Below are 20,492 nucleotides of genomic sequence, written 5' to 3'. Positions count from 1 at the left end.
TCAAGCCATTTAGTTCTCTGTAAAAGCACTGCTTTAATTTGTAACCTCTGTAAATGTTGTAATCTAGCCTTTCACGTGTGTAAGAATTCTGCCTTTAGGACTCATTTAGTAAGAAAGAACATTAACCTTTCTAGATTCATCTTAAAAAGGACAGAAAGAAAACCCAGTTAGAAGTGTACTCTTGCCATATTTCTTAATTAGAACACAGTTTTGGCTTTTGGATGAAAGAACTGGACCTTCTTTTCAGCAATTCTTATTTGTCAAGCAGACCATAATTAAGGCAAGTATTATAAAATTAAAAATTAACTTAGGAAATGCCACAAACTGAGGAGGTTTTTGTTTAAAAAATGAAAGTTTTTACACTGTTTTTAACTGCATCCATGCTGTATCAATGTAATTTTATTAAATACATGAAAGGAAAATACAGAAGTGAAAATATATAACTAAAGAACATGTAAAATTTGAGTGTATAGTGTTTTATCTGCATGTTACTTCCTCATTCTTCTTCAAAAATTTCTAAATACAGATTTCAAAAAAGGGTCTTCTGCTTTTTTTATGATGTAATTAACATCTTAAAACCAATTCCAGGTACGCATGTGTATGCAGAATTTCAATTTAGAAAAATCACATCTGTGGTAACGTAATAAAATACCAGCATGTCTATTTATATTCTGATCTCCTGGAGATCAGAAAGAGAAATAAGAGGTATCTGTAACTAGCAAGCTATAGTGCAGTTACTGTAATTCCTCCCTTATTTATTCCTAAAATACATTTTCTTTGAAAAAAAATGTCTTTTCCTGATAAAAAAATTCCTTCTCCCTAAAATACTTTCTCCACCTCCAGCTTGGACTTCTTTCCTGAAAGTAGTATCAGTGATATCCAATCTCTCTTCAGACTCTTAACAACTTCAGTTTACTCTCCTCATTACTTACAGGGGTAAACCAGAAAGAACATACTGAGCCATTTCAGATTTATTTGAAAATACTGCTTGAGGTTATTCACATGCACTTTAATTGTCTTATTCTTTCATGGGCCTTGAAAGTTATTCTGTCAGCAGTCTTTTGTGTTGTGTTTTTTTCTTGTCTGTCAAGCAATGGTGAAAGCAACAACAAGCAATACTTTGAAAAATGCCAAATTATAAATAGCACTGCTGAAAGTGTAACAGATGCTGTTGTGCTTGTGACAGAGGCAAACACGTCATACAACTGTTTTAGACATACACAAAAAATTGTTTTTACTTCAATACTTGTTCACACAGAAATGAACATCAGCAAAAATCCTATTAAAAACTATAATTTACATTATTTAAATCTTTTTATACTACCCTACCAAAATAGCTGCTCAGGCTTGCTAGCTGAAATAAATTTCTACATAGTAGGGCAAAAATTATAAAGTAACCCTACTAGAATTTAACTTTCCTCATTAAATTCCACTTATTTATTACATCTCAAGCTAAAAGGAGATTCCCTCCTCTTCATTCCCACTCAATGCATTTGGTAAATAATGTCAAGTCTACACATTATCTACAGAGAAATTCTCACTGCTGCTATCACCGGTTCAGCTGGATTCTCAAGTGCCAAAAACCATTCACAGCATCACATGCTTTAAGTTTGCTTTAACCACTCCAAATTTACTTGATTGTGACTTTTGAACTACCTACACAAGTTTCTTCTATATTACATACATAAATTATACTGAAATAGTATGAGCAGTAATAAGCATTTTTCAAGAGGTCCTCAGTAAATCAAAGGCATGAAATCTATTCCTTTGTATCTCCACTATTTATAATTATTAAAATGGAGAGAATATGTGGTAGATAGAAGAGTCAAGGTTTGTGGGATTTGGGTGTAAGCATTCCCTCCCTTTCATATTCCATTCATTATAGTCTTTAAAAACAGTCTCACCTCATCTGAAGAATCCCCTTGTCCTGATGTTGCCGTAGCACCTGCTAAACCTTTTGAAATAAAAAAAATTCAGAGATTCCTTTCATAAGTCTTATACTAAAAATAAAAGTATCTTACTATATTAAACGAGCCAGTAGGAAATCAAACACTTCATTAACTTTCTTTAAAAGATACACAGCAGTGGACTGAGAAGATGGAGTAGGCTTTAAAAGTAATACAAAATCAGGGATTTGCAAGTACATTCCACTGCAGGACTTCAACGTACTGAGTTAACGAAGATGTGATCTTTCAGAAACTATAAAAAACTGATGGCCTTCAGTGGCCAAAAAAAAAAAATCCACAGCACTTTCGTAAGAATTAGGGCTCAACTTAATTGCAGTGACAAAATTCCACTACGAGCAATTTCATCTTGCCTACTCAAATTCCACTAAAGCTATGACTGGAAAATGATGTTTTGTATATTATCAATAAAAAGTTAATATGTTTAGCTTTTTTGACAGAACTGAGTCCTGTAATTTGGTGGTGAACTAAAGAACAGGTAATTCCTAAAGTTTCATTACGATTTGGGTTTTTTTAAAAAATTAAAGAACAGTTTACGTAAAAGCTTGCAGTAACAAAGTCTTCTCTTACAATATTTTTTCTACACAAACCTTGAACTGCTAATGTGCTAGTTCCAGCTCCTTGTTCCTGCATACCACATGCAAGTTTATCCTCAGGAAATGCCAGTCCAGAGCCTTTCAAAGCAATAAGGTACTTTTCATGACTTTTCTTTGCATATGCATTCTCTCCAACACCTTGAATATATACATAAAACAGCATTTAAGTACAACAGCTACCGGGTTCATAAACTTCATATTCTATACAAGCAATCTAAAACATGCTCCACAATGTTTAATTAGCTGTACAATTCTGAGATGTCGAAGCCAGAGTTTTTCCAAATCATGAACTGAAATCCTAAAGACCAGAAACCTTCTCAGTTCTTCCCCTCCAACACTGTGTTTTCTTCTAAATGTACTTAATTTATATTTTACCAGCGTTGCCACCATTAACAATACAGCCAAAAAAAAGGATTTGATATTGGTTTTGGACAGGAAGGACAGTCTACAACTTCCAACTGATAAAAAATAAACCAGTGAAAAAACTAGCAATGGTCATGTACCATAAATAAATCCTAATATTTTGGATTTTTCTTTGAAAGTTAAAATTTTGACAGCTGCAATGGTATTTCACAAAGCAAAGTCATACTGCATGTTCAGGATATAAAATTTTCACAAACAAATTGACTAAGAAAAACCCAATACATTTGTTATATGAGGAAAAAATAATCTTCAGAGAAGTAAATTGTGTCAAGTGTTTAAGAAAAAGAAAACACGAAAAAGATGACAGCATTTTAACTGTACACATTCTGCATTCAAAGTCAGACAGACAGATTTTGCTCTAGAATCCCTTTACCTTCCCAGAAACTGTACCTACTCAGACACACGTTCTCCATTCCAAGGGTCCAGACAAGAATGTCTTATTTCCCATTCTCTCTCCACCTTTTTACTTCAGAAATCCATCACATAGGAGTAAAAAGAGGTCATTAAATTTCTCCCATGCAAATTTCATTAGATAGGAGAGAAAAAGAGGAAGGAAAATGAATAAAGACAACTGCCCCTGATGCAGCTTCCTTAAGTGTTCCTCCTTTCAAATAGAGATCTGGAGATTGCCTGCTCTTCAACTAGCTGCTGCCCAAGCCAGCTATGGCAACTTAAATCTACAGTAATTACTGTTTGTTCCATACCCATGCAAAGGAAGTATGGAAAGGACTTGAAATAAGACACTTCTAATGACAAGAAAATAAGATGGAATGAATGTATACTAAGTGGATTTGGGTTAAGAGTGACACAGCCCAACATTTTCAGATTCATTACGATCTGGTATAGGATGGAATGAAGAACTGGGAGGAGGCTTGTTTTTAAGGAAAAAAAAAAAAAAAGGCTTCACACAGAAGTGCAGGACAGGCAATAGTCTTTTGCCATTCAGGTCTCCTGCAGTACCCTCTGTGAGAGCAAATCCCTAAGTAAGTTACCCGTATTCCACTTCAAAGAAGCTTGATATGCCTCATTTGGAAGTATTAAGCTGCCATTTTCACTTCACTTTAAAGAGAATGTTTTGTTTACAAAAACTCCTTTGAACCAATGTATCTTTATACTCTTACCTGGGACACAGAAGATAAGAGGCTTGCTCTTACAGGTCTTACTAACAAATATTTCCAGTTGCTCCTGAAGCCCACCCCTCTTCTAACAACAAAAACCCCATCCTTAAAACAATGCATTTTTCTAGGGTTTAAGAAGTCAAAAACACACAAAAACTGAAGTGATAAACAAAACTTATGCCTTTAAATACCTCATAATTTCAAAATTTAATTAGTAGAAATAACACAAACATACCAGAGGTAAGATTTTTGTAAAACTGTTGGCTAGTCAAAACCTGGGTAAGAACTGATCGCATTGCTCCTCCCATTTTGGTCAAGTCTTCTAGAAAAGAAACATGAGGCTCCAAAACTTGGAGGATTTTATGAAGATCTTTCTCTGATGGCAGATCAAGAGCTGAAAACCACAAAACAAGAACTGCTGGTGTAAATGTATTTGGCCAAGACCTTCACAAAGCTATAACTACCACAAAATAAATTAATTTCTATATTCAGATGCTCTAAAATTCACATGCACAAGTTTCAAATTAATTCTGATTTCATTTTCTGGAAGAGCCACAATTACCACAATTCTAGGTAACGTAAAACATAAATTTAAGAATAAAATCACCTATCCAGGTAGTAACTTGGATAGGAAAAGATATACAAAATGCAATTATATAAACTATAAACAGCATTCATAAAATCTCTTCACAGCCTGCAAAGCAAGAAACAGCAGCATGGTAAGATATGCCAGATACATGCAAATATAAAACATACCAGGTTCATTATACCCCTCTCTTAAGTGCTGAATAAGACTAAAGATGAACTGTGGAAGAACTAACTCTGACATCATCAACAAGTCTTTTGGGACACATGGAACATTTGAATTTGACTTAATCCGGTGCCTTTTACAAAACCTATAAAACAGATGAGAAAAAATATTAGCCAAGCACAGCTCAGCAGAGTTAACATACACTAAGTAAACCATTACTTTTTCCATTTTTTCAAGGAATATATACTTTTACATTAAAGGTAGTGCAGAAATGGTATTCTGAAAACCAACTGCTATGTTCAAACCTATTTTTTTCTGTGTCCAGTGAATTATAAAGGTGCCAATTTTTTTTCACATATGTAACATCCCCGTTTTTTCCCATACCTGGTAGAAGCACTTTTCATTGAACACTGATTTTTTTTTTATCAAGACATACCTCCAACTTCTAAACAGCCTAATTGAAAATACTGAAATAAAACTGTTCTTTCCTTTCTGTAAAACAGTCAGAGGCTGACCTGATTCTTCAAGTCCTCATTAAGATAGTGACTTTACTTTAGAGTCGTCTGAATTAACAAAGACAACTTCCAAAAGCATTATTTGCAGGATCAGTATTTATTTCAAATATATACCAACTAAGATTTACTTAAAAAGGGTAAAAAGACCATGCAGAAATTGTGCAAATTGCTTCATCTAAAATAAGAAAAAAAACACATTTATTCTTTGGAGAATTCCTGTTCGGTAGTAGTTGAGGCTTGGCTAATGCACAGTGACATGAGCTTGAGCCAAACACCATTACAACAGACAGAATGATTTTCCCACTGACTTGACATGAGCCTGACTCAAGAACAACTGAATACTTTTCAGTTCCAAATCTAATTTTAGAAAGGACATTTCCCAACATTAAAGAGCTATTTATCCATGTCAAAAAAATAAGCTAACAAGGAATAAAGAGTCTAAAAGCACATCATACAAAATTAAACTTTACTGGAAAGATTCACTAGATTTTACCCATTATTTTTCAACATGAAGTTTTGGAAATGGATTCAGTATTTTTTAATATGGAAGTTGTTTTCTAAATTTCTTTGTATCTTCACTATATTGGCTATGCCATACTTTCCAAGAGAAGCCTGCTACTTTCTACAACACAAGCCTTTCTTTTTTGAGGACCACTGGAACCTTCAGTCAAAGAAAACAGATGAAAACCACAAAGTAAGTATCCAAATTTAGGACAGATACCAATTAAAAAAGGACACAAGACTTGCAGTTAAGATGGCACCTTCACAAGAATAGCTAACATCTTCAAAAGACTAAAGACTAAGCAATTCTTACATGCTACAGATCACACTTTTTATTAAGAAAAGGTAAATAAGAACAGTACTAGCCACATGACCTGTAGTTTGTATATACAGCCTATCCATCCCTAGGAGGGGGGAAAAGTGCCTGACAGAAAGAGTTCAGTGGTGACTGACAACATTGTCAATTAATGCACAGATTTATGGGTTTCACTTTTGAAATTCACTTTTGCAAATTACATACACAGAAGTATTGAAAAGTAATTCACTTTTTCACTTTTGTCACGCACTTTTTGTCTCATCCACATACAGAAACCTGAACTACCATAAATCACAAATCTGGCTTGATATATGTTGCAGTATGGTACCTCACTTACTATCTTTAGGTATTTGGTTTCCCTTTCATCAATATCCTTGTAAGAGGAGATCAAAAGTAAACAAAGACTTAAAAGATACGCAAGAATAGAATTACTATGCAACGTGTTTTAAAATCTTTTAATGGCTGCATTCAACAAAAAGACATTTTCACTAGTGATGATCACAAGCTAAGGGAGACACATAACAAAATTCTTGTTTTGAATCCTCACTTCTACTAAGCACAAGACTTCCGTCCACAGAAAAAAAGCTCTGCTCCTCAAGAAGTTTATGCCAGCATACCACTTGTGAATCAGTCTATGGATTAATTATCCCAACATATCCTTGACTGAAGGTTACGAATCATGTCTTCCCTTGAGACTCTCAAGACAGTACTATTGACTTACTAAGTGTGCTATTGTTACTATATTAATACAGGTTCTGGAAAATTAAGGAAGAACCAAAATTCAATTCATTCTAAGGAAACGTTCTTTCACTGTTGCATGCACAAATTACAGCAGTTCCAAACAGCGAATGATTTCTAGATGCCAGGGCCTAAACCTTAAGGTAGGAACGCCATTAATATTTTACAAGATGAGCCATATTCTGTGTTTATAGTTCAAAGGCTGTGGTATTTAAATATTGTCTGAGATCAATATAATATTGTAGCTGTGCTTATGTAACAGCTAGAAACATGTACATGGTAAGGATCTCTAAATACTGTCCTTACTGACATCACTTGCCGCTGAACAAAGTATTGGCCATACTGAATTTCAAGGGCAAGAATTAATGTTAGTTACAATGATCCAGAAAGCCAATGCTCAGATTTTATTATTTACACATCAGGCTGAAGAGCTCTTACTGAGCCCAAGTTTGTAACATTCACCCATGAGTCTGTGTTTTACGCCGAATTACCAAAAAAAAAAATAAAATCCTGCCACTGTATGGTATTTCCACAATCTTAAAATACCAATACTCTGTTCTGCTCAAAGCTCTATTGCCTTTACAGAGTGCTACACAGTTCTACAAATATCAAACAAAATACCAGAAAAGGACTTGGAAGATCTTCAGAGTTAAAATAACAGCTGTTTTAACTAAAGAAGAGTCAGAACCCCAAGCTGTGCCAAGGAAGAAACAAGTTGAAACTTTCTATACAAGCAGAAACACCTGTGACAAGCTTCTCCAATGGGTGACACAGTCACTGGACAGACAACAAAGTTATTCCATAAGAAGCTCCTTACCACAGCATTAAAGAATAATCTGTCTACATAAATTTACATTTCAAAACACTTCCAAGACTATCAAAATAGTGATTTAGTAACCAACAAAAAGAAGCATTTTCCAAATCTCTCCCAGTGACATCAAGCCTCAGAACTCCACTACTTAAAGCAGGCAGAAGTTTCTAACAGGGCATAACAAAAGGTGGATATAAACTGGATACGAAATAATTTTTTTCTAAAGAAGCTCAAAAATAAAAATAAATATGGAGAGGAAAACTGGCTAGATAACTGACAGATTACCTTGATCTAAGCATTATTTCAATATTACAAAATATTTTTTCCGACAAGTCTGTAGATCCTATTTAACCTTTAGTGCCTCGTATCTATAATTCTATATAGTCTTCCTTGTAAATGTTTTTACTATTACACTACAATGAGACCCAAGTCCTATCTCACTGAAGGTTTAATATGGAAGTACTAAAATACAGGTTGACGGGGAGACAAAACAATCATTCTTTCTTTATTCTTTTCTCTGGTTTCTCTGGTTTGTTTCCTATACTATTTCCTATCTTTGAAATTGCTTTTTCACAAAAACACAAGACTAATTTCAGCAAAAGTAGAGAACAACAGTAATCTGCAATTAAACAAAAACTGAGCTTTTACAAGCAATCTTATCCATATGACCCCAAATATAACTCCTGAAATGTCTTGTGCTGCATTGATATCTTATCTGCAAGATGTAGAACATTCTTGACATCTACATGAGCAAAGAATACCATGTATTATGGTATTATTAACATAAGCAACATTAATATCTTATGAACAACCTTTACTTTAGACTTTTTAGATTCATTCTGTTCTCTGATACTATTTTTCTTCAATAATTTTACCACGAATTTCCAAAACTTATTTTAGAATTGGCTTCAGGTAAAATAACTCCTTTCCTTTAGGCTAATTTCACAACTGGTTAAGCTGAACGAGGTCAGCCCTGCCATAATTCTGGCTTCAGCCCTCTCATCTGTTCCAGCACTGGCATTTGATTGATCTTGCACTAAAACAGCTCAAAAGCTAAGCTAGCAGCCGTTTTTTACTAAAAAAAAAAAAAAAAAAAGGGGAGGGAAAGAAAAAAATTCCCTTGAGCCAGCTTAAACCCACCAGACCTGCCTCCTTGGAAATCACAATCACACTGAAATTCCTTGCTCACCTGACAGGGAGCAAAACACAGAGAACAAAAGAACAGAAGCCAAACAATGCAGGAGGATACTCTCCTGGCCAACCAGCAGATCAGGTAGATACAAAGCTTGCTGTGAAGCCAACACCCCCACTTCAAAGAATAATTTTTTTAAGTTTGCCAGTTATTAGAGCAGCTGAAAAAGGCCTTCAGTACGAGACAAACCACACCTTCACAGCTTTAAACATTTGCTCAGCCCTCCTTCCACTGCATCCTACAGTGTCTCAAGTTTCAGTTGCATTTCAGAAACCTGACGTAAGTTCATGCATACACAGAGGGACTATTCTTACCCTCACTTTTCTCTCTACTATTTTTTTTTTTATTCTTTGCCTCCTCATATTTAAAAATAATTTGTTTTCAACTGGATCATAAAGTTATCAGAAGCAGGCATCCCATTTTCCAAGTCTTAAAGCACTACTGTGCTCTGAGTACCCAACTCTTGGGGGGTTGGACTAGATGATCTTCAGAGGCCCCTTCCAACTCTGACCAGTCTGGGACCCTGCCAGAAGTTTTTAAGGAAAAGAATCTGGAACCCAAGTGACAGGACACAAGTGAAAACTACTAGACATCAACTCCTATGCAAAGAAAGTAATCCGTTATTTGATTCTTCAAATCAGTAACAATGTCATATCCAAACTGAGCTTTTATTTAAGACATTACATGCATTTCAAACTGCTTATCACATGACTGACAATGTAATGTGATTTTTCATTAAGTATTCAAACAAAATTAGTAATTTCTGTAAATAAGAATTCTACACACACTTTAAATTAGAGTATGCATTTTGTCCCTAATGCAAAACTAACATGTAAACACTATTCTTACTTACACCGAGTGTGCAAAATAGATGCAAGATGCAAAATACCTTGAGTGGTACAATTGCCTCTCAAGAGTTCTTGTGAACTGATTTTTCATTCTCTACATACTGGTAAAGACAGTTTAAATATTTTTTCCTGCTTTTGCATTTTGCATATTGAAACAAATCTTAATTCAGAACAAAATATAACTTGCATAATCAGGATTAGTAAATTACCTTGATGAAAAAGGGCTTTGATATATTGCAGCCTTGCTTTAGGTAAAAATCCTAAATCCACTGTCCCTTACTAAAAACACATACAGTGGTAACTTTGAAAAAATGAAGAGAAATAAACTAAATATTCCTCTGAAAAATCAGGTTCTGTGTGTTTCTCCCTCCTACCCTACTAATCAAATTCCAATAGTTAAATTCATTTCACCTGCAAAATAGGATTTCAAAAGTTAATCGATACAGTATTGACTTCAAGGTCTGAGGAAATGACAGCTCTTCTCTTTAATCTGCAAGCCACAGAGGAGTTCAGAGATAAAACTGAGACTATGACAAGAAGCAAAGCCAACTGGAAGGATGTCAGTCTAACCCTGCTAACCAGGAAAGCTTCAAAGTAGAGACAGTAGAGTCAATACTGGAGGACAATGAAACACAGCAGAATTAAAGGCTTCTCAAGAACAAAACCCACAAAACACCTTTTAAAAGACCTCTTTCCAGGCTCTAATCCCTCATGACAAAGCTGTTTGGTCAGGTTAGGAGGCTAGAAAACACAGATTAGACTCTCAGAAATTATTCCAATGCTCACAGAGCAGCAGCAAGAGAGGCAGTGAGTCACCAGAAGCTCCTTTAGTGCTCAGTGCTACACTGAGCACCCTTCAGTGAAGCAAGGTCTCTAGTTCAAAGAAAAAGGAGATGAAGCTCTGCCAGAGAACGTTTCTATTATTCTCTGTTAGTCCTCAGACATAAACATCTTGTATAGTAGACATTCATTAGTACACAAGTACCCATTATCAATCAGAAACAGTAGATTTCAGAGTTTCAATTGTGAGACCTTAGAAATACAGGGAGAATGAGAAGGAAAGGACTTCTGAGTAGAGCTGAAGCTGAGCTTGTTTGAATGGATCCTCAAAGTTGTCCATCAAAATGCTCAAATTCAACAATAGAGTAATTGGATCGACTAACAATCTTCTACTGCAAAAAGATTGTCTTTATAGAAAAGGGGTGGACAGTCTGAGGTATAACTACTGCACTGTAATTGCATCCAAGTATAGCTTACATCCACCTAGTTTGATCAAAAAGTCTCAATTTACACACAATTTAAAATATATTTGTACAATAAGACACGCAGCTAGTAATTTACAAATATAACACCCACCCTTTTTGGTATTGCTTTTTCAAACATCACAGTGATTACAAAGTGAAGCCCTTGGAAAAAAAAAAAAAAAAAAAAGAAACGAAAAAGAGGCCTCAGTGATGCTGCTAAAGATATTTTAAATAATCTTAATTCATCCATTTGCATGTATTAACATGGTCTCTAACCATTTTGTGCAACAGGAACTGCAGCATTTTCCATTGACAAACAGAACAGTACTTCTTAAATGAGTAGTTAATTTAGTATTTCACTGTAATGACGAAGGCATGACAATAATACTCCTCTAACTCAACTCTAAAAAGCAATCTTCATGAAAGTTAACATTAAAAAAGCCCCGAAGAAAAATATCTGCATTCAAAATTCTTTGCTACCATAGTTTAAAGGTACAATATTTTATTATTTTTTTTTCCAACTATAGATCTAAAGACAGAAATTAAGATGCAATGCATATTCTAGTTCTGGATGCTTAATTTAATAATTTTTAGGATCTGATTTCTCAGAGTTCTTAGCCTCATATAATATTCACAAAGCAGCATTTCCAGCTGACTTTAAAAGTAGGTCAGTGAGAGCTCTCACCAGAGCCATCTTTGCTTGGCCCTCACTCTTCCCAAACCATGAGTCCACCTACAGTCTCCCTGACCAATTTCAGAGACCCATCAATTATCTACCTTAAAGCACACAGACAGTACATTTTCAGTTTGAAGAACAAAAAACAAATTTCCAAAATACAACTGTTAGAAATTATTTTTCTCGTTAAGAAAATTTTCCTAAGAAAATTTAAAGAGGTCAAGCATGACATGCAATATTTTGGCCCAAGTACTCTGACAAAGCTCTAGGCAACTGCACAGTGTTAGACAAATGTAAAAACATTTGTTTCTTCAGGATTTCAGTATCATGTGGATTTTAATAAAAACTATTAACTTAAGCTGAAGATACCACTTTGGTCAGGCCTCAAACAGACAAGATGCATATATATATGAAATGTGCAGTCTTCTTAAAAGGTAAGCATCCATGCGATTCATGTCAGAGCTATTATTGCTGTAGGCACCATGCAGAAACAGCGAGATGCATCCTGCTGAAGGCAAGCCAGCTTACTACATAGTTTTTGCTACCTCCATTATTTCAATGCAAAAAACCCTCATATTATTTTCAAAGCTTACTAACAGTACCCTCCATAGAGGAGGGCACCTAGGACACTATTATTTAAAATCACCTGTAGTTATCAGATACTATTTCAGGATTCTTTAAAAATATACAATTGCTGATATTCTAGAAGTTACAAGGAAGAACTACCTGAACTCTGAATCAACCTATATTAACTGTCATCAAGAAAGATCTAAGAGACAAAAGTTCTTTAGGAATGCATTCCCCAAATATATACCCAAAATCATATCTATTACGTTGCCAACAGACCCATCAACAGCTCCACGTAGCTCAGATATGTGCCAGACAAATAACACTCCATCCTGACACAGCAAACTTAGAACCCTGGACAGCTGATAGCTTCACACTAGGGATAAAAGGAGCTTCAGAAGTTCTGGGATCAAAGCAAAGGAACTGAAAATCAACAATGGCTAGCCCAAATCTAAACAAAATTGTTTCCACAGACCTCCAAAATGCCAGTTCTTCTTAAAATGACTATATATCAAGGTATATTACACAGCAATATTAAGTCATCCAATAAATAAGCCAATTTCAGCAGAGGCAAGGTACACAAACCAGACTGGCCCTCTCAGCAAAAGCTTTGGGGTAGAACCATCACTTATTTTAAGTTTGTTCAATGACTAACACATGAGTTCAGGCTTCTGTTTAAAGTTAAGTATATTGATAAATTTGAATATCATATTGACGCCTCTGAAACAATGGCACGTTATTCCTGAGGCATATATAAAGTACACGGTGTCAAGCCACAGCTCTAAAAGCCGAAATACAAAATTATCACTTGGCTGCTAACCATCTGGGAAGCACTGCAACAACTTATTTAGAGACTGATGTAGTCCTAATTAGAGATATTCTTAAGATAAATCAAGACAGGCAGGTCTGTGAGCTGACTGTATGTCATGACGGATTTCATCACCACAGTGATCTGAAATCTTTTTTGCTTTCCAAGTATAAGACCTAACATGAAGATCTGCAAATGCTACTGAATGTTACTATGGAATCCTAAGCAGTGATACAAAATACTGAGCTTTATGTCTGGGGGAGATGGAGAGGACAGAGAGAATGTATTATTTTCTGCATGGTAACGGTGGTTCTTTGAAATGCTGTGGTCACTGTGAATCCCAGAATTAATTCCTGTACCTTGCATGTGGAAGATCAGATAGTGGAGCTTTTGTTCCAGAAGTACATGACCATGGGTTTATTCAGACTCTCATGTCAAGCTACGAGGTGATACAGCGAAGGCTTCTTCTCCTCAGTCCCATCACACAGAAGCCATTGGCAGCCCAAAGGACTTCTAAAGCTGAGAATCCTAGACAATCTGGGTTGGAAGCAACCTTTAAAGGCCATCTAGTCCAACCCCCTGCAATAAGCAAGGATATCCTGAACTAGATTGGGCTGCTCAGAGCTCATTCCAGCCTGACGTCGCATGATCCCAGGGATAGGGCATTTATCAAATCTGGGGAACCTGTTCCAGTGTTTCACTGTCCTCATCACTAAAATTTCTTCCTTGTTCTCTGAATCTACCCTCTTTTAATTTAAAGCCATTATCCCTTGTCCTACCACAACCTACTAATAAAATCTGTCTGCATCTTTCTCTTATGTCCCCTTTGAGTACTGAAAGGCTGCAATAAGGTCTTCCTGGAATCTTCGCTTCTCCAAGCCGAACAACCTCTACTCTCTCATAGGAAAGATGTGCCATCCCTCTGATCATTTTTGTAGCCCTCCTCTGGACTCGCTCAAACAGGTCCATCTTCCGTGTACTGAGAACTCCAGAGCTGGACACAGTATTCCAGGTGGGGTCTCACCAGATGGTAGTAGAGGGGGAGAATAACCTTGCTCAACATACTGGTCACCCTTCTTGTTAGGCAGCTCAGGATACAGTTGCCTTTCTGGGCTGCAAGCACATATTGCCAGCTCACAATGAGTTTTTCATCAACCAACACTCCTATTCTGCAGGGCTGCTCTCAATCCCTTCCTCCCCCATACTGTACCAATAATGAGGGCTGCCCCAGCCCTAGTGCAGGACCTTGTACTTGGCCTTGCGGAACCTCATAAGGTTCACATGAGCCCACTTTTTGAGCTTGTTCAGGTCCCTCTGAGCGGCATGCCATCCCTTGGGTGTGTCAACTGCACCACTCAGCTTGGTGTCATCTGGAAACTTGCTGAGGGTGCATTCAATCCCACCATCCATGTCATTGATTAAGATATTAAATAGTACTGAGAAGCTGCATAGAATACAGAGAAGCTGCACGGAGTTGCTAGAGATCCTACAGAACACCATTTGTACGAGCCCAACAACACTGAACACAAGGACATTTTTACGTAGTTTCATAACGCTCAGAGGCTAAACTCTTTGACAATGCATAGGGTCTCAGCCTCTTGATAAAGTATCTGTTTCAGCAACTTCTTGAAGAAAGATCCAAAAGAACACTCTTTTTTCCTTGAGGCTGTATTACCAAGCCTAGCCTAGGTCCTGAAGAAGTTAAACCTTCTTGTCTACTCTTAAAGAATATAATTGAGAGAGGCATACTGGAAGGGACAACAAGCTATACGTATGCTAAACAGATGATTCACTGTTGCAAGGCACTCCATAAAATGACTACACAATCTACTTAATGCCAGAAAAGTAGTTATTACCTGTACATCCCAGAACCTCACCACAAGCAGATCTGACTGTTCTGATTTTAAGTAGATCACAGCTGCTACAACCCAAGATGATACAAAAGACTTTGTGCCTGGTGAACATACACAGAACACATCCAAAGGTAAGTACTAATAAGAGATTTCTCAACAGCAAGCTTGCTCTTTTATTGTCACCCTATTTATTAAAGTTGTCTGAAGTTTAGAATAAGAAAAAGTTCCTTCACTCAGCAACAGAAAGTAAAAGAAATATAATACATTAGAATGATGGAACCATTTAGGTTGGAAATGACCCTTAAGATCATCTAGTCCAACTGTAACCTAACAGTGCTGAGTCCACAACTAAACCATGTCCCTAAGCACCACGTCCACACTCTTCTAAATACCTACAGGGATGGTGACTCAATCACTTCCCTGGGCAGCCTGTTCCAATGCTTGACAAGCCTTTGGTGAATAAATTTTTCCTAATACCCAATCTAAGCCTCCCCTGGTGCAACTTGAGGCCATTACCTCCTGTCCTATCTTCCACATATTGGCAGAGGGTATTCTTCCGTAGCTCCCAAACAGCACAGCAAGGCCATTTCTATTGAAATGAATTCCTGTAAGTGTCTCTGAAAAGGGATAAAATAAGGAATGGAGCCAGAAGGAGGAAAAGAAGGATAAGAGGACAGAGTAGCAAAGGTCACCAATACTAGGTACCTACTGTCCAAAATTTAACTAGAACTAATTATTCAAGAATACTTACTGGGTGCAAACATTTTAATGTACTGAAAAACAGCCAATTCTAAATAAATTAAAGAGAGAATTAGCAGGCTAGAAATTAAGAACATACTTCTCATTATTGTTGGCTATGAGAAGAGGTAAAGAGAATTTTCCAGCCTTCCATAAGAAATCACAGTAGACCGTTCAGATCCATCAATTCCCAGGAGAGACAGAAGGAAGGAGGAAAAAATAGAAAAGAGGGGGGAAAAAAAAGAAAAAAAAAAAAGAGAGAGAAGTCTGATCCTGATCCAATGTGTAGCTTGGACGGGATCTCTACGAAACCTACACTGATGTATACACCAAAACAAAGAGCTAAATGGAAAGGTAAGTATGGATCATTAGAGACACGACTGCAGAAAGCTTAAAGATAGGTACTTCAAGGTGCTTTTGAACATACTGCATATAACATCAGTCTACAACAGTTACCTTTTTTATAACTATAGCTTTTTTTTTTTACTTCCCACTTCTACTTACAAAGAAATGGCCCACTGTCACAAGTGGAAATTGATAATTTCTTAGATCCTTTGATACAGGCCATAAGAGAAGTCAACGATCTATGTCAATGGAGCCACTGGTTGCCATAACTACCATACAATACTCAGCAAACCATCCCTGCAAGTTCTTAACCTGGCTTTTCGCCTTTCAGGATATGCAACTCTTGATGGAAATATTATTCTCTCTGTACTGTAATGCAGCACTAAAACATCTGCTTCCCACATGATTTATTTAACAAATAAGTCAACACACATTGAGGCATACTCAGAAACAGGACACGAGGGAATGAAGTAGCCGAAGTGTAGAGACTTCATAGTATATCAGGTTACTGTCTAACGACTTAAAGTGGAATCAGAACAGGGCAGCCACAAGCACAAGATGGCACTCATCAATAACATATCACTGACTAGTTACACTTTTACCACAACCACATGGCATATTGCTTTCTTCAAACTGATTTTATAAACTACCAAGTTTCATTATAACACAAGATAATCTATCAACCAAAAAAATACTCCAGTCTGAATTTTCCCTGATCAACTGCATGGTGGTTTTTTTTCCTCCAACAGATGAATTTGTTGAACTATGAGCATATGTCTACTATAAATGCTTCAGAACTGAAGATTTTGCCTTCTAAAGATTATTAATTATGTCTGATGGAGCAGCAAAATTTCATTTACCCACAGCTAGATGCCATATGGGAGAGGACTACAAACTATTTTCACCACTGACATATCACTGGATCTTAAAATCTATGAAACCTTGCCACAGCTAGAGTGTTTAATACTTTGACAAGCAGCTACATTTACAAGCTTGGATATTTTCTGAATACTAAGATACATTCTAGTAGATCAGACCAACTGCAACTTAATCATTAAAAACACTTTGCATAGTAATCAAAAGGTTCAAGAATGTGACAACCTGATTTAAAAAAAAAATAAAAAATAAGAATTACACAATGTACCTAAAGCAAATCAGCATCCACTAATTATGCTATATTCCAGCTTCCTTATATGAAGGCATCACAAATAAAACACTAACACTTGGTTACCTCTAAACAGTTAATTATAGATATAGTTAGTAATAAAAGATTAAGAGACACAGGCTTATACCCCAAAACAAACCATTTCTAGATTTACATTAGTCACCCTAATGGAATTGGAAAGATATTCCAAATGATACACTAAAGAGACTTCCTTTACAGAAGATCAGTTAACTAAGACTACATCAGAAGTATTTTTTGAGATGCACCAAATCAAAAAACTCTGAACATGGAGACCAGATAACAAGAACCAACAGAAACAAACCATTGTTACTGTAGTATTTGTATACAGCATCTACACAAAATTTTATCTGAGCAGGCAGATGGTAAATAAAGTTCGTTAAATAAGCTCCACATTTGATTCCCTCGCTATTAATAGAAGCCTAGGCTGTGGTGGCCAAGGTTATATCGGGCTAGACACACCTTGGTTTCCTAAATCTACCACAAAGGCCTCCTAACTTTAACACTTAGAGCATTACCTTTGTAACTGTGCAATTGATTTGTATACACAAAGTTAAATCAGTTTCTCTAAACACACTGCACTGAAGCAATTCAAGTCAACAGATAAAACTGTGTGCTTGCACACTTTAATGTTTTTACACTGGTTTAAGCTTAACTTTGTCTTGCATAGCAAACAAAGTTTCTAGTTCACTTAATTGCACTGGCTTAACATCAATGCTTTACATAAGCAGCAGCAACCTTATGTCCAGGCCCTCCATATACTGTCATGTATTGTCCTTCTCCACGTTCAGGAGGACTGGAAAATCTACAGCTCAACTCAGGAAGTGTTGTTTCTGAACTCACAGTATCGAATTTTTTCTCTAGAACGATCAAATCTCCTGAGGAGACCTACCTCACACCCTAAACAATTTACTCTCTAATTCTACTATTAAAAGTAGTATGTAGGCTAAATGTAACAGAGAAATTAGAATAATCTTACTCCCCCAGGGTTTGCATCTGTTTACACTACAAATTTAGCAGCTTTTTAAATTTCTTCTTTATTAAACCAGCTTTCTTCCAGAAGAAAACTGTTTAGAAAAGGAAAAGAAAATTGTGAATGCTATTAAGTCTGGGATGACAACAGCATCTTTTTAATATCTACCTACAGTATACAACTTTGCCTGGGCTCTATTAAAATCCTACCACTAAGAGGAGCCCTAAATCTATCCCAGACTGAGCACTGAAAGAAATGACAGTAATGTTTGTTTTTTTCTTACTTATTAAGATCAAGGAGAATCACTTCAGAATTACTTCAGTGATACTGAGGCAAGAACAATCACTGTAAGTTGAACAAGAACTGATAAAGAATCACTTTAGGAGTAGACCCTTGAAATCACTGAGGTTTAATGAAAACAAAAGGAAGAAAAAAATTATTCTATTGGAGGGAGTCTACCAGTAAGAAAAGATTCCACCAAAACGGAAGAATGAAGAAATTACCAAGTTGAATATCAGGAGAAATGAAGGGGGCAAAAACATAACAAGAAACAAAGAATGAAGCCACTTCAAGGTCTCAAGCAGGAGAATGATGACACAAAGAATCAGAGCCAAGATGACCACAACCTTCAAGCAACAGAAAAAGCAGAGTAAGTGAAATCTCTAAGTTGAAATGGAAAAAGAGAAGGAATCTTAAAATGTTGAGTAATATAGAATTACACATTGTAAATGCTAAAAACATTAAGAGATTCAAAGAAAATGTTTTAGTATTTCTACATGTTCCTAGCTTTTTCTGCTAGGTATGCCACAACTCAGGATTTATTAGGAAAAGATGAGGTGGCTTTTATGAAAGCCATCTCACCAACACTATTGGGGAAGAGACTATTCTAAGAAGCTACTCAGAAAAGAAACCTCACTCAAGCACTCCAAACGGTCTTCTGGTGAAGTCTTTAGCTCTTTGATGGATGAACAGGAACACAAGGAGCTCCAAAAAGATATTCAGTTGTGAAGTCTACTGGCTAGGTATCACCTCCACTCAATAACTGGCTGACTGATCTTTCCTTTTACAGTTGAGTACAAAGAAAACAAAGGAGGGTAGAATGAGGTCCCACATTCCTCTTCTTCTGACCAGGTACTTAAGCCTTGCCTCTAGCAGGTCTGCACACTTACAGAATACCAAGGCCATCTGAATTCCCCAAAACCCTGCTCTGTTGTAGTCCTCCAAGAGTTACCACATTCCTTTATTTAAAGCGGTGATCAGCAAAAACAGAAGGCAAGACGAACTGCAGGTTGAGAAAACACACAAAAACGGCTCCCTCTTACTCAGTTTGTTCATTTTGCCATATTGCCTCACAAGCACTTGGACAGGCTTCACGGTCAGCTGCGGCGAGGCCCAGGCAGCCAGCCAGGAGCTGACAGGTACGGCCTCCCATGCACTCTGCCTTACCAACTTCCCTGAAGGCAGGCGCTCGGTGCAAGGGCAACGAGATTTGCATAGGCGTCCTAAAATAAGGTACACGCCAATCAACAAAGAAGAAAGCCACCTCGACGGACTCCCGCTGGGACTGGCGGCCGGGAAGGTGGGGCTGATCCCCGGGCCCTGCCCGGCCCGGGCGCTGTTTCCACAGAGCCTCCTCTGGCCCACGGCCAGTGAGGGAGGCGACCCAGACGGAGGCAGGTGCCCCTCGTCCCGCTCCACGGGCGCGCAGAGAGGCAGCGGACAGCCGCGGAGCTCCGGACACCCCTCAGCCACCCCGCGGGGAGGCCGCCCCCGCCGGCAGGTGCCCGCCCGCCCGCCCTGCCGCGGCCCCGGCGCTCACCCGGCCTCCCGCATGACGTTGCTGTCGCCGCAGTCGCAGGCGCCCCCCGCCTGGCTCCGGAACATGTTGTAGTCGTGCCCGGCGTGCTCGCCCTGGTGGAAGCACTCGGCGCACAGGCTCATGCAGGGCGAAATCCCGCACGTCCGGCACCGGTAGGCCACGAAGTTGGCCGTCCACACCAGGCCGCACAGCGTGGCCGGGTCGTAGGCCCGCACGGCTTGCACGAAGCTGTCCCACGGCTCCCCGCCCGACAGCAGGCAGCGGCACCACTCCAGCGCCTCGCCCGCCGCCTCGCCGCCGCCCGGGCCCGCCGCCGGGGCCAGCACCCCCTCCAGCAGCGCCCGCAGCTCGTCCGCCGCCGCCGCCGCGCCGCTCTCGCCGCCCAGCGCCGTCTTCAGCCGCGCCGCCGTCGCCCGCTTATCCCGGCCACTGGCGCCGGCCCCCGCCATGACGGGAAGCTGAGGAGCCGTTACGGCTGCGCCGGGCTCCCGGCTCTGGGGCTCCCCCCGCCGC

The 20,492-nt window shown here is 38.1% G+C and overlaps 1 protein-coding gene across 7 annotated transcripts in view; it reads right to left on the bottom strand.

The window, feature by feature from the left end:
- UBR3 (ubiquitin protein ligase E3 component n-recognin 3) overlaps positions 1 to 20,466 on the bottom strand; it is a 103,973-nt gene extending 83,507 nt beyond the window's left edge. For 5 of the 7 annotated variants that reach the window (XR_007889949.1, XM_051624065.1, XM_051624066.1 and 2 more), the window contains exons 1-5: positions 19,980 to 20,466; positions 4,858 to 4,997; positions 4,337 to 4,495; positions 2,555 to 2,698; positions 1,905 to 1,954 (exon numbers count right to left, since the gene is read on the bottom strand). Coding sequence is in view for 6 of the 7 variants with exons in the window: in XM_051624065.1 (XP_051480025.1) it covers positions 1,905 to 1,954; positions 2,555 to 2,698; positions 4,337 to 4,495; positions 4,858 to 4,997; positions 19,980 to 20,428 (942 nt within the window). In the remaining variant the exon portion in view is untranslated. Of the gene's footprint in view, positions 1 to 1,904; positions 1,955 to 2,554; positions 2,699 to 4,336; positions 4,496 to 4,857; positions 4,998 to 19,606; positions 19,622 to 19,979 lie in introns of those variants that run through there. The other 2 variants (XM_051624070.1, XM_051624069.1) reach the window with 2 other exon arrangements.
- Positions 20,467 to 20,492: the final 26 nt, after the last annotated feature.

The sequence above is a fragment of the Apus apus genome, chromosome 6, assembly GCF_020740795.1.
Source record: "Apus apus isolate bApuApu2 chromosome 6, bApuApu2.pri.cur, whole genome shotgun sequence".
Lineage (NCBI taxonomy): Eukaryota > Metazoa > Chordata > Aves > Apodiformes > Apodidae > Apus > Apus apus.
Note: the sequence above shows the minus strand (reverse complement) of the source record. Positions and strands in the feature narration are given on the sequence as shown.